Here is a 13,559-nt window from a genome sequence, read left to right as displayed (position 1 = left end):
AGTGCTCTTGCTAAAGCAACACAGCTGAGACTATTTCACAATCCCCACTCACACAGAGCAATGGCCTCCACACAGGAACATGTATTTTTAGAGTAGAAGAAATGTAAACTATGCCAAAAGCAGACATTCTTGCAATTGCAAGGAGGACTAATTCTGGAAGAGAAATATGCTGCTTAATTATCTTTAATCAACTACTGAGACAAGAAACTGAAATGGAAGAAACCCACAAACCTAGCTAACTTTTCTCCATATAAAAGGAAGTACTGTCTAAAAGTTTTATTTGTATTTATAATGGATTATAATTACCTATATGTTTATTGGCCTTAGGATTATTATGCTCTGTATACCAGCATGCCTACTGCTCTTTTTGTTATGATATTGCATTTGTATGTGCATGAATGCATTGAAAACTGCAATGTTTTAAAAGAAAATGAGAGGTAAATTCTCAATGACATGAGTGGGAGAAACTAGTGAAACCATCAATGACAATGTGAGTACAGCAAGGAATGAAAGTTACACCGATTCAAGATCTGGGACTTAATTCTATATCAGTGACAAAAAAATCACATCTAAACTGAGAAAGAACAACAGACACTTTAAAGTTAGATATGCCACAAACCATCAGGATTAGAACTAAAAGATGGAAGCAAATGCTGATTCCTCTCTCTGCCATTAGGAAGCAGGTCCTTTACCATGACTGCCCAAGACCTGATACAAAGAGTGCAGTGGTGACTGAAAAGGGCTTTCAAGGATTGGATGCTCTGCTTTTACTAGAATACCTATTGCCCAATAGCGGGCAATGGAAACAGGGAAAGATAAATATGTGCAAAGCATTCTTCTTAAAGACAGAATTTGTATTACGGAATTCCTGAGTTACCGGGAGAAGTATAGCTGGACCTCAGTGGTGAGTTCAGGGAAAGATGAAGAATGAAGGAATGCTGACTGTGACATACCATGCATCCTTCAATGCACTGCAGGAAAAACAACTGGATCATGGAATCAAATGTTGCCTCCAGCTAGCAGAGCCACATATTCCTCTGCACAGAGGGGACAGGATGGGAAGAGGCAATGCCATGAGACTGCAATTCTTGCATGCAACTGCAGGGGGGGGGGGGGGGGGGGGGGGTTGTCTGCGGATACACACTCTGACGCAGTATCTGGAGTGCGTGAATGAGGAGGAGGCAGGCCACAGAGTGGTGGGAGTTTGACTAACAACAATGCAAAGTCACTACATAAAATCCCAATGCAATGGGGTACATTAGGTGTGAACATTATGGTGGCGCTGGTGGGAAAATTCTGCCCCTCCAACTCATACGTAGATGCCCCGATCAGAATCTGTAGACCAAGTACCCCAAGCTGCACATCCAAAAATCAATGGCCACTTCTGAAAAATTAGGCCTTAAATTCTAAGCATTTGTCGCCTCTTGTAGTGGCCAAGAGAAAGGGGCACTAGTAACAGACCTACTATAAAACATTCTGACTCAACCTAAAACAAGTGCAAAGTGCAAATACATTCTTAATTCAGAAAGAGCAACTCTACCCAAGAATTCATGAACTGGGCACCTTCTAAATAATTGTTTAGAGGCAAAACTTCTTAACGTACTTCTTCTTTTTTGTCACGTGACATTACAGAAAAGTAACTAGAAGAGAAGCTTGTAAAAACTAGGAAGTTAAGAACTTCCCCTGTTGAAAAATTCCTTCATCAATTACTAATATGCTGAAAATATATTAGTTGCAGATAACAGATATAGATATCTACTGTTTCAGCTTATCTGCTTTAAAATACAATATACAATTTTTAAAAATCATATATATGTGTATTCAATAATATGATTTATCTGATTAAGAGCCAGTATTTAGATGAGCAGATCAAACATGTACTCTGACAACAGTTGACTGAGCAGACATCCACATACCATATATAGGTTTGGAACCCTTTTCATCACAGCAACTACTCTAATTAATACAACTAGTTCTAAAATTAAAAATTTTAAATCCCCATGAAAGATGCCTGAGGTCAAACTTTGGAAAGGATGAAAGGGCTTTACTGAGACCCAGAGAAACTAAATTACAACTTTGAATTCCTTTGGCTACCAAATCTGTGATATTGCCTCTCAGTTTCATGTTAATTTATATTGGCCATGACCTAGTCTGATGAGAACTGGGTTCAGATGAGCACTAAGCTGACATCAGCCAACTGATGTCTGTCCCAGATCTGAAACTTATACTATACATTTATCCTCTATATTTGACAATGGTTCATTTTTCTTTTAGATTTCTATGAGCCATTTTGAAAGTTATCAGTCTTAACATTTTGTTTAATTAATTCAGATGTTATGTTTGTTCATAAACACATTCCTTATAACCACCTAAAGGGATATTTGGACAAGGATTTAATATTGCTTCTAAAAATCATTACTGTAGCCTTTTTAGCAATACAGCTTTATGTAGCAGAATAAGAAAAATAGGCCAAGATTTTCAAATGTGACTATTGATTTGGGGAGAGGGCACTCAGTTTTTAATTCAATTTGAGACAATGTATAGAGGCCTGTGCACCTAACCTCTGAAAATCAGGTCCCTTTAAAGTGTCTCAAGTTGGGCACCTAAATATTTAAACAGCCAAAAATCACTAGTAAATTTTGACAACCTGTTGGTGTGCAGTATATATTAGTCCTCATAAATTACTCCACACATGCACTAGCCAAGGCACAACGCTTAAACAGCAGGGGCATATAGCTTTTCATCTCACATTACCCTTTACAATTAGGTTTTCTATTGAATGAGGCAAGTTCTGGGTGATAGCTTAAAGTGCAGCTCTCTCCCTTGACCCTCAGATTGCCACAAGACATGAGAATCAGAGGCAACAATTGTCCAACATGCTGGCCGTTTTGTTTTGTTTTTTTTATTTAAAAGCTTTCTTACATTCCTTTCAAGGAATAAAATGATGTGTTCAGAGCCCTTGGGAGTACCATCCTCACATCAGGAATAAATCTCACTCCCAGATATGATGGCTGAGAAGGAGCCCAGGCTCCCTGCAGCTTGCAGATCAGGCAACATTATGGCTGCCCTGATGGGAAGAGGGAGACTCTCCAAAGCTTCCTGCAGATGACAGGGGCTGGGAGGCATTTAAAAAACACTCTCTTCCTCCCCTAACCCAAAATCTGCCTTATTAATGGGAAGGTAAGGCGAGGTAGGAACCAGCTCCTTCCTCCCAGATGTTAAACAACAAAGCAGGGAAGAAACAGGGACTCTCTGGGAGAGCTTCATGCAAAGAAAACAGCCAGACGTTTGTGAAGAGGAAGAGTAGCACCCCTACCCTAGACATGAGAGTAAGAGTGGGATCTAGCCCACCCATTTGCAGATGTCAGAGCAGCAGACGGACTTATTTCTGCATAAGGGGCAGATTCTCATGAGATGCTCTAAACTGGGCCCAACTCCCATGCCACCACAGTTTTTTAAAGGAAGGCTTTAAACAACATGCTTATTATACTCCCCTATATATGCCACCTGCAAACAAAATGTAACTTTGGCCCATGTTTTCAAATGTGAGAGTGTTCAAAATTAGACACCTAAACATCTTAACTGGGATTTGGGGGCCTAACTCAGATACTTAATTGCATGAATCCACATTTAGGTGCCTAACTTTATGTACCCAAGTCTGAAAATTTGGTCCCATCTGTATCCAGGAAATTATCTGCCCTCTATCTGAGATTTTTTTTTATAAACTGATTATTTGTTTTCCTACCACAGAAAATCTCAGATGGTGTAAAGTTTGTGACAAGCTCTCAACTAAAAAAGTTTCATTTAAGTTAGTTATGTGGAAGCCCCTACCCTTTACTTTAGGCCATGTATATTCTCTCTGCCTTAACATATTATGACCCTTTGTTAATAACCACTGCCTTAGAAAACGTAGTCACTTCCGGCCGCAAAAACACACCGACAGGCATATTTGTGTGTACATTTTACACTTGTTGAGTATTATTCTCTGTGATTTCCGAATGGATTTATCATGGGAGAGAGCAGTGGAAGGAAGAATTTAAAATGGTGGGGGCACAACTATAGCAAAGTCCACAAAATTGCTGCCATTTACACCCAAGATGAAATGTTCTTTTTAAATTCTACCTACACTCTGACGAAAAGCCACACATCCGAAACAAGCATGTCATGTGAACAGACTTCCTCATAGACTAGCTCTCACACGGCTGCTTCCCTTCATCAACAACAACAAATTCTTTCCTTCCCCACCTCTTCCTGTTTGGTGCCCCAAAGCACAAAGCCGCGTTTCACAACGAAGTCGCGTTCTCACAACGGCTTTATTGAAGCTAGCTTTAGTTAGGTGGTACGCACCAGAGTCCCACCCTGCCTCCACAGCCAGCCCAGACCCGAAAAAACCTGCCCTGGGCAGAGACCAAATAATGCCAGCGCTGGGGTCTTCCTAATTGCATGAATGGAAGGCAGGTGAGGTCATGCCGAGTTAGGTTAGTTACACGCTTAGGGTTCTTTATTCTCCCACTCTTCCTCCCATTCAAATCCCCAGTGCGCCTCCCGGGGCTTTGAAACATGCAAAGGGCAGAGAGGTGGCATGCCCGACAGCTCCCCACCCGGCCAGGGGCAGTGCATCCACCGGCCCGCCCGGGCTCGGGCTGCTGGGCTGTGGGGGAGCAGCGGCGGGGCAGCCCAGCTGGCCCCCAGCAGCCGGCGCAAGGCGCTCGGATGCTGCGCTCACGGAGGCAGCCCGGCGAAGCGCGCAGGGGACACTTACCAGCCATGCTGCCGCTCCGCACGCGCGCTCAGCCCAGAACTCTCGGCGGCAGCTCCGCGTCCGTCTGCTGCTCCGCCGCAGCTGTTCCCGGCCCTGCCTCGGGCCGCTCCTCCCCGCGGCTCGGAATTTCCAACGGGGGGAGGGGGGAGTGACGACTTTGTGACGCAATCGTTCCAAAAGGCCGGTTCTCCTCCCCCCCACGCCTGCTGCGGCCGCCCTGTGTGAGCCGAGGGGACGAGCTCTGCAGGGCCGGGGACACACCCACACAAGCTTTCCCCTCCCCCCCCCTCGCGTGCCACAGCGTTACATGCAGCGCGAATCCCCCCACGCACAGCAACAGGCTGGCTGCTGCTCACCGCCCGACTGGAGCAGCCCGCACCTATCTCCTCCAGCTGCACGTCAATGGCTTGCCAGGTTGGATGGTGGGTTGCCAGGACGTAACACAGGCCTCCTATCCCAGCGTTGTTTAGGGCGCTCTTCTCTGCCACTAGTGGCAATACAGCTTTCCGGAGTCACTGTGAGCTTGCGATGCTGCGTGAGTGTGCCCTCCCTGCTGGGCATGCACCCAGCTTGTCCTCCTCTCTCATGCACACACCTCCCCCCCATCCATAATCACACACACAGGGCAGGTACTCCCATTTCAGTACCAAGACAAGTGCCATAGAAATATCTAAGAAAGTGATGCTCAGATGGGACACCCGTGCCACCCGGTTCAACTCAACAGCAATTTATTTGGCATAGCAAAACATGCAAATACTGGCTATGTGAAAAGCAGACACCACCCCCAGGCAATGGCCACAGGTGGCTACAATCCAACACTTTCTCTCTCACACACATAGCAGCAATTTAATATTAAGCAGCCACGGCAGTTGCTCCATAATCATGGTTGCAACTGAATGTTCATTAGGAGCTCAACTGTGTGCTCCTCCCCAGCCAATAATAGCCAAAATTGATAGATTAAATATATTTGTAGTAAATTGGACATTGGTTCCTGAATTATAACACACTAAAAATAACAGGAATGCACCTTAATTCAAATCCTTTAGCCTTTTTGCTTTGTCCCAATTTAAAAAAAGAAAAGAAAGGAGAAAAATACAGTTTCACTTACTGATCTCTAGTAGTGTCCAGGCCCAACTTTTAGTTGACCGAAGTCTAATTTCAAAAGTTACTTTTGAATTTGGAACATTGATAGGGAATGTCAGCTCCAGCATTTAGCACAGGATGTTGAAGGATGTTTCATTTAATTTAAAAAGTGCAAGGCTCTTGTCCTTTTCCCTTCAAAGGTAGAGCTCTTACAGTAACCTGGTTGACCAGGAGGCTCATCAACATCAAAAGACAAGTGATCCCTTCCTTCCCACTGTAAGAAACCTGCTTCCCCAATGTCCTCATACACTCATGTTCCTCCGAAACCTCCAGGTCCACCACATGGGCCTCCTCCCATAAACCTTCCAGAGATTCAGGCCCAGGTCCCCAACTCTTCCTAATAGACATGTGACATAAAGGGATGGTGCTCAGGAGCACTCATACATGTCAGTAAGCATAACTGTTTCCACAGTAACTAAAGTCAGTCAAAATAGAGTTGAGCAAATTGCATCAGTGAATTTAAATCTCCCCAAACTTCAGGGAATTTGTGATCCAGACAAGGACCCAAATCTGAACTTCTCCACTCGGTCCTATTGCTATAATGAGTTGAACTGGAACACAGCATAAGGACGCCGTTTGAACTTTGGGAAAATCCAGATTCAGATCCCATGCTGGTTCCAGTCTCCATGACTTGGGTCTGTCTCTTTTACAGAGGGGTAACTGCTGAGGGAGTCTAAAAGAGTAAAAGAACCGCAAAGACATGTATGTGAGGGAGAAGCAATCCCAGCTGACAGACTGCTCTTTATGGCATGAGGGTTCCTTTGCACTTAGCTGGCAACAAGATTCTGGTATTTAAATATTTTAAATGAGAATATTTCAGCCATCCATAATCATAAGCAGTAAACAACAAATCTAAAATCATTTTTAAACAAGAAACATTAAAAATTAATGAAATAATAATGACAGTCTTGAAATGTACTGAAGCATAGCATAGAACTGGTATTTTCTACCATGTTTCTTCCTATCATTGCCTCTTTTATTTTAAAGGAGGCATATTAGGATATTCATGAAACACCAAAGCAGGAAATCATATTTTTAATATTTAAATTAAAAAATACCAATTTATGTCCTGAAGTAAGAAGAACAGTCCAAATTTTAGCATAACCTTGTTATTTTCCCCACTCTGTAGGCTAATTCAGCCCAATAGAAGTCAATGGGAATCTGCTTAGATCAGGTCTGAATTTGCCCCATGTCTCTAGACATGCTCTCCCTACCCCATTACAATACACTGGGCTAAGAGAGCACATCCCTCACTTCTCCTCCCCAAATATATCTAGTTAAGATTTCCAGTGCTGGTAGGTATGTAAAATTAGATGTTTTCCTTTACAAAACAAAATTAAAATTTCCAGGCTTCTGTCTCAATAATATTATGTAAATTTCTATCATCAGATCTTCAGCTGGTATAAATCACCAGATCGCCACTGCTTTTAGAGAACTGCACCTATTTACATCTGCTAAGGATCAGATCTTAGTATGTCATGTATTGCACATCTATATATATAAGAACAGCCATACTGGGTCAGACCAATGGTCCATCTAGCCCAGTATCCTGTCTTCCAACAGTGGCCAATGTCAGATGCTTCAGAAGGAATTAACAGAACAGGTAATCATCAAGTGATCCATCTCGTCGTCCATTCCTAATTTCTGGCAAACAGAGGCTAGGGACACTTCAGTGCATGGTTTTGCATAGAATCATACAAGAATCATAGAAGATTAGAGTTGGAAGACACCTCAGGAGGTCTTCTAGTCCAACCCCCTGCTCAAAGCATTCCTGCCCATCCTGGTTAATAGCCATTAATGGACCTCCATGAACTTATCTAGTTCTTTTTTGAACCCTGTTATAGTTTTGGCCTTCACAACATCCTCTGGCAATGAGTTCCACAGGTTGACTGTGCATTGTGTGAAGAAATACTTCCTTTTGTTTGTTTTAAATCTGCTGTATATTAATTTCATTTGGTGACCCCTAGTTTTTGTGCTATGAAAAGCAGTAAATAACACTTCCTTATTTACTTTCTCCACACTAGTCATGACTTTATAGACCTTTATCATATTCCCCCTTATTTATCTCTTTTCCAAGCTGAAAAGTCCCAATCTTATTAATCTCTCCTCATATGGAAGCTGTTCTATACCCCTACTCATTTTATTGCCCTTTTTCATACCTTTTCCAATTCCAATATATGTTATTTGAGATGGGGCAACCAGATTTGCATGGAGTATTCAAGATGCGGGCATACCATGGATTTATATAGAGGCAATATGATATTTTCTGTCTTATTATCTATCCCTTTCCTAATGATTCCCAACATTGTTAGCTTTTTTTTGACTGCCGCTGCACACTGAGTGGATGTTTTCAGAGAAGTATCCACAGTTACTCCAAGATCTCTTTCTTGAGAGGTAACAGCTAATTTAGAACCCAACCTTTTATATGTATAGTTGGAATTATCTTTTCCAACGTACATTAGTTTGCCTTTATCAACACTGAATTTCAGCTGCCATTCTGTTGCCCACTCACCCAGTTTTGTGAGATTCCTTAGAAACTCTCCGCAGTCGGCTTTGCACTTAACTATCTTGAGTAGTTTTGTATCATCTGCAAATTTTTCTACCTCACTATTTACCTCACTATTTACCCCTTTTCCCAGATCCCTGGAAGGCACCACTGTTTACCTCTCTCCATTCTGAAAACTAACAATTTATTCCTACCTTTTGTTTCTGTCTTTTAACCAGTTATTGATCCGTGAGTGGACCTTCCCTCTTATACTATGACAGCTTACTTTGCTTAAGAGTCTTTGGTGAGGGATCTTGTCAAAGGCTTTCTGAAAATCTAAGTACACTATATCCACTGGACCACCCTTGTCTACATGCTTGTTGACTCCCTCAAAGAATTCTAGTAGATTGCTGAGGCATGATTCCCCTTTACAAAAACAGTGTTGACTCTTCCCCAACAAATGATGTTCATCTATGTGTCTGATAAATCTCTCCAATTGTTAGCATGGTAGGATTCATTATATTTGCACTGGGTGTACAACAGGTTAATTTATTAAACTGTATAAATAAAACTGAATTAGGAAATCCTATATATTGGGCTGTAGAATTATCCCAGTCTCTGTATTTTTGCTCCTGATTAAAGGGCTGAATGGATAGATCATTGAAATTCAGGGTTAAAGAACACTGATTATTTGTGTATTTATTGCTTGGAACAGGAACACATGCTTTATTAGTTTTTCTCCCCAATATCAAAACTTCAGATGGTTTGTACAGCATTTTTTGTACAAATTGTATCCTACAGTTCTATAGAGTTAGGAGCAGATTCTGTAAGATGCTGATTGAGTTAGGCACCTAAATACCTTTGAGGATCTGGGCCTTAGATACTACGGTGCTATATAAATAGCTAAGAAAGGCAGGTAAGCATTGGAGCCACTCCATAGTTTAGTTGTAACTGATTTTCTAATATAAGTCTGATTTTACACACGTGCACGCACACAAAAGAGAGTGATGGTAGAAAGCAGAATTTTGTAGTGTGAAGGTAGAATTTTTCTACCAAATTTTAACTGATTTAGATAAGAGGTTGAAGAGGATTTCAGAATTCAAAGAGTCTTCTATTTTGTTGTTGTTTCCACTTTGTAGTAAACAAAACAAACAAAAAATACCCAGAAAATGAGAGAGAATTAAAATACAATTTGGACTTTTCCTAGCTGATATCTTGTGTCCGACATGAAAATTTAGTTGATTAAATTCTAATTTCAAAAGTTAGTTTACTTTTGAATTAGCAACACTGCTATGGAATGTCTGCTCTGGATTGGTGAACTAACTTAATTCAGAATGTGAGACAAGCTGCAAAGACATTCTGGCATGCAAAGGGTTACTGCGGTATGAGTGATCTGCGCAGGGTTATAAAAAAAGAAAGGGGAAGGCTGCATCCTAATTCCTCCCAGTTGTTGATACTGGAAAGACCCTGGGTGGTTACTACCTAGTAATTGGAGTTAGTTTGTGCTGGGTTTTGGTTTTGGAAGTAAAGCAAGCTGTGAGGAAAGAGTTATGAAGTAATCTTTCACTGGGACTTTTATTTTTTCTTTCCCAGCAGCTGAGCCTGAAGTCTAGTTTACAGGATGTCACAGAATTAAGGGAGACCTAAACTTTCAGTATAAATGAAAAGAGGAGACAGCCTCTCCCCCTTTCAGTACACAGACAGATTTCAAAAGAGAACCTGACCACTAGAGCAGCTCCTTGATGGAGAAGGAACAAAAAAGGAATTTTTCTAACAAAAGGTTTACAGAATGGGGATTGCTGGCAAACCTATCATGGCTAGTGAGACTCTGGCAATCCTGAATCACGTGTAGATATATTTTGGGCTCAGAAACTAGTTTTGGTTCACTGGTGGTGGAGGAGCTACAGCTGGAAGGAGTTTAGGATCCTGATGTTCATCCTAAGTGGAGAGGTGCTTCCCTCCCCCTCATCCTGCTTTTGCTGATCCCCAAGCCTCCCAGCCACATTTACTCCCTTCCTGTGCACTTTAAGAAGAGATCCCTACCCAGTTCTTCAGAGGGCTCTCCCTCCTGTCCAGAAATTGGGATTAAGAAACTTTGTAGCCAACACAGCAAAAGTTAGTCCCTATTCCCCTATACCTCCTAACTTCTATAGGATTGGATCTCCTAGGGCTTGCAGGAGCTGGTCATTTTTTTAGTAGACCTTGGGACCATTTTAGCAAACTATGGAAATTCCTAGCAGGCACATATCAGTGTCTGGAGAGCATACTGCATCCCAAGAGAGTTAGTTAGGTTTTTTAAAATGACAGTATCTAGAAAGTGCAGAATTAAGGTTGTGCTCCTCAAAACAATGCATCTGACTACCTTAACTCTGTGTCCATCGAAAGGACAATCTATCTTGACATTACACAACTTAATAATGAAACATTTTGTTGACGACTTGCATCTATTGTAGTTTTCATTTTAATTTATGTGGAAGTTTATTTTTGAAGCTTAACAGACTGGGCTACTCACTCACACCTAGAGAATGTCCTTTAGATTAATAAGGAGTACATAGGCACTGCAGTGTGGAAAAGCTCTCACAGCAAATGACTACAGTACGGATGCTACCGTGGCACAGCTATGGTGCCATAGCCATCCTGCTGTCACATCATAGCATTGAGGCATCCTACAGTGATTGAAGGGTTTTTCCTGTCACTATAAGCACTCTAGCTCCCTGAGCAACGGTAACTGGTCACCAAAAGCATTCTTGCATCGACCTAGTCTACAATGGGCGTTGAGTCAGCATAGCTCGAGCACTCAGGCATATGAATTTTTCACATGCCAAAGTGCTGTAGCTATGTTGACCTCACATTTAAGCATAGACCCAACCTTAAAGTGAGAGTAAACATAACTGAGTATAAATGAGAATCAGGCCAAAATACTCTAAAAACTATTTGACAATGGCCTTTTAATAAATCAATCTTCCAATTTCCCACTGTTCTTTCCAAACCTCATTTTAAACATTTAGAAAAAACAAAAATTTAATTTCATCCTACACTAATTCACTCTTGGTCACTTTTCCTCTCCTCCCTTGCCTTTCCAACTTGTTTTTAAATCTCCATACACTCAACTAGAAACATTACTTATTTGTCACAATCTCACTGTAGGTTATATCAATTGGTTTTATGTGCCCTTCTACTTGAGATTTTGTATTGGTTTTGGTCTATTGATTAAAGATGAACTGGTGATGTAGCAAAACATAAGGTGTCAAAATGTCATGACCCAGTGATTGAAAGTCTAATTTCATCATACTATTATTGGTCAGTAGCTACTCACTCAGGAGATTCCTCTGTTGAGTTGTTTGTGCCTTCTCTCTCTCTGGATCTGAGTCTCTTCCCTGGGTTTTGGTTGTAGAGCTGTTTCCCATACTGAGGGTGACTAAAAGTATCCAAAGATAGCTGAAAGATTAAAGAGTTCAGTTGTTTCTGCTGCTCTGTGTTTTCCGCTTCCAGGATAAAAACATATCAGCCACCCTTGAAACAACCTGCTTGGTATGTAGAGAGCTTTCTTTAAACATGTAGGGAGCAACAGATCATATGACAAATCAATTTTTCTTCTCTGATGCACTGTCTTGAGTGCATATAGAGATTATTTAATCATCCTTTTCTCTTGAGACTAGTGTTCTCACTAGAAAATTTAACTTCTATACTACTAGCTAAATTCTTACCTCTTGTCTTCAAGGCTACAGATTTGTTCCCCTCTAAATGACATCTAAAAGTCATTTTTCTATAATGAAACAGATGTCTCTCCACAGTTGATCCCTATAGAAAAAATGAATTAGACACTGAAGAGTTATTTGTTTCCTTCTACACTTGTTATATATTTTATTTGTATCATTTTTTAATAATATTTTAATAACTTACGTGCAAAGAACGTTCTCTGGGGGACTGCACCTTGACAGACTGGGAAGGGTTGTGTGTTCCAGTGACCCTGATGGCTATGCCAGCAGGAGTTCTAAGCCCTGGTAAAAACATCCAAGACAGACAGATCGGAGGATAAGGACCAGATGAAAAGCAGCTCATTGATCCTCCAGGTTAGGGGTTGAGTGATAGACCAATAGCCTATTCCTGTTAAAAAAAAAAACAAAAAAAAACAAGTGATATAATAACATAAAGAAGTACCCAGCAAAAAGTTAATAGCCAGGATGGTGGAGCCTTGTTTGTGCCCTAAACTAGATCTGACAGTATGGGAAGGATTCAGATGTGCAATGTAACCAACAGCCTACATCTTAAAAATAAACAGTTCTTCCACCGCTTATCTGTGGACACCAAGTTCAGGCCCTCTGGGTTCTGCATTTTCACTTACTGCAGCTGATAATATCAATAGCATTGCAATCACCTGGAGCAGTGTAAGGAATTCAGCTTTCTGTCGTGATGTAAATTATCAGATGAAAACAAAAACAAAAGAAAAAACAGAAATCTTAGGACCTAAGCTCAGATCTTGAGATGCAAAGACTTTTCGGTTGTCCCTGATGCCATAAAACAGATCAGGGTGTGTATACAAAGCTGCAATATTTGTCACACCTTAGGCCTGATCTAGAATGATGCTGAGCACCTGCAACTCCCATTAAAGTTAACAAATTGTCATTGAAGTCTATGGAAACTCGGTTTGATACTGGAGTGCTGGTAAGAGACTGGGCTTTTTTTTCTGGCTCTAGTAATAGGACATGTCATGTGGCAGCATTAATATCCGCAGACTCAGCACCTTACACAATAAGTAAGGTGTATTTTTCTAAAAGACAGAGTTCCATAAGGAAAACTGCAATTAAATGAGAAAACCTGTTGTCCTATGCATCTTGCCTTGCATTCTCCACCAATTAGTAATGTCACATTCCACACAGTGCTTAAACATTTATGTAAGAGTCTATATCTTAAAATGATGTTACAAAGGCCTCTTAGAAAGACCTGTCAAGGTTTCCTTATCTCCTGAGGGTGAAGAGTCCCTTAGTGGAAGAATCAAATTCTGCCGCTATTCCACATACAAAATCCCCAGTGAAGCCATTGCTTCCAGAATATCTGAGGATTGATGATGAACCTGACAATCTTTGGGACATCTACAAGAACATGGCCTTCTCATAACACACATACACTATAAATACATAGAACACAAGACAAAACATGGGACTCTGC

The 13,559-nt window shown here is 41.2% G+C and overlaps 1 protein-coding gene across 4 annotated transcripts in view; it reads right to left on the bottom strand.

Moving 5' to 3' along the window:
• Positions 1-12,184, bottom strand: part of REL (REL proto-oncogene, NF-kB subunit) — a 53,072-nt gene extending 40,888 nt beyond the window's left edge. For 3 of the 4 annotated variants that reach the window (XR_010923009.1, XM_067565198.1, XM_067565200.1), the window contains exons 1-2: positions 12,098-12,184; positions 11,707-11,828 (exon numbers count right to left, since the gene is read on the bottom strand). Coding sequence is in view for 3 of the 4 variants with exons in the window: in XM_067565198.1 (XP_067421299.1) it covers positions 11,707-11,828; positions 12,098-12,141 (166 nt within the window). In the remaining variant the exon portion in view is untranslated. Of the gene's footprint in view, positions 1-4,762; positions 5,020-11,706; positions 11,829-12,097 lie in introns of those variants that run through there. The other variant, XM_067565199.1, reaches the window with a different exon arrangement.
• Positions 12,185-13,559: the final 1,375 nt, after the last annotated feature.

This window comes from Emydura macquarii, unplaced genomic scaffold, assembly GCF_026122565.2.
Source record: "Emydura macquarii macquarii isolate MOO-44397 ecotype Brisbane River unplaced genomic scaffold, CSIRO-AGI_Emac_v2 contig_2676, whole genome shotgun sequence".
NCBI classification, from domain to species: domain Eukaryota; kingdom Metazoa; phylum Chordata; order Testudines; family Chelidae; genus Emydura; species Emydura macquarii.
The sequence above is the reverse complement of the archived record's forward strand: the minus strand, read 5'-3'. Positions and strand labels throughout refer to the sequence as shown.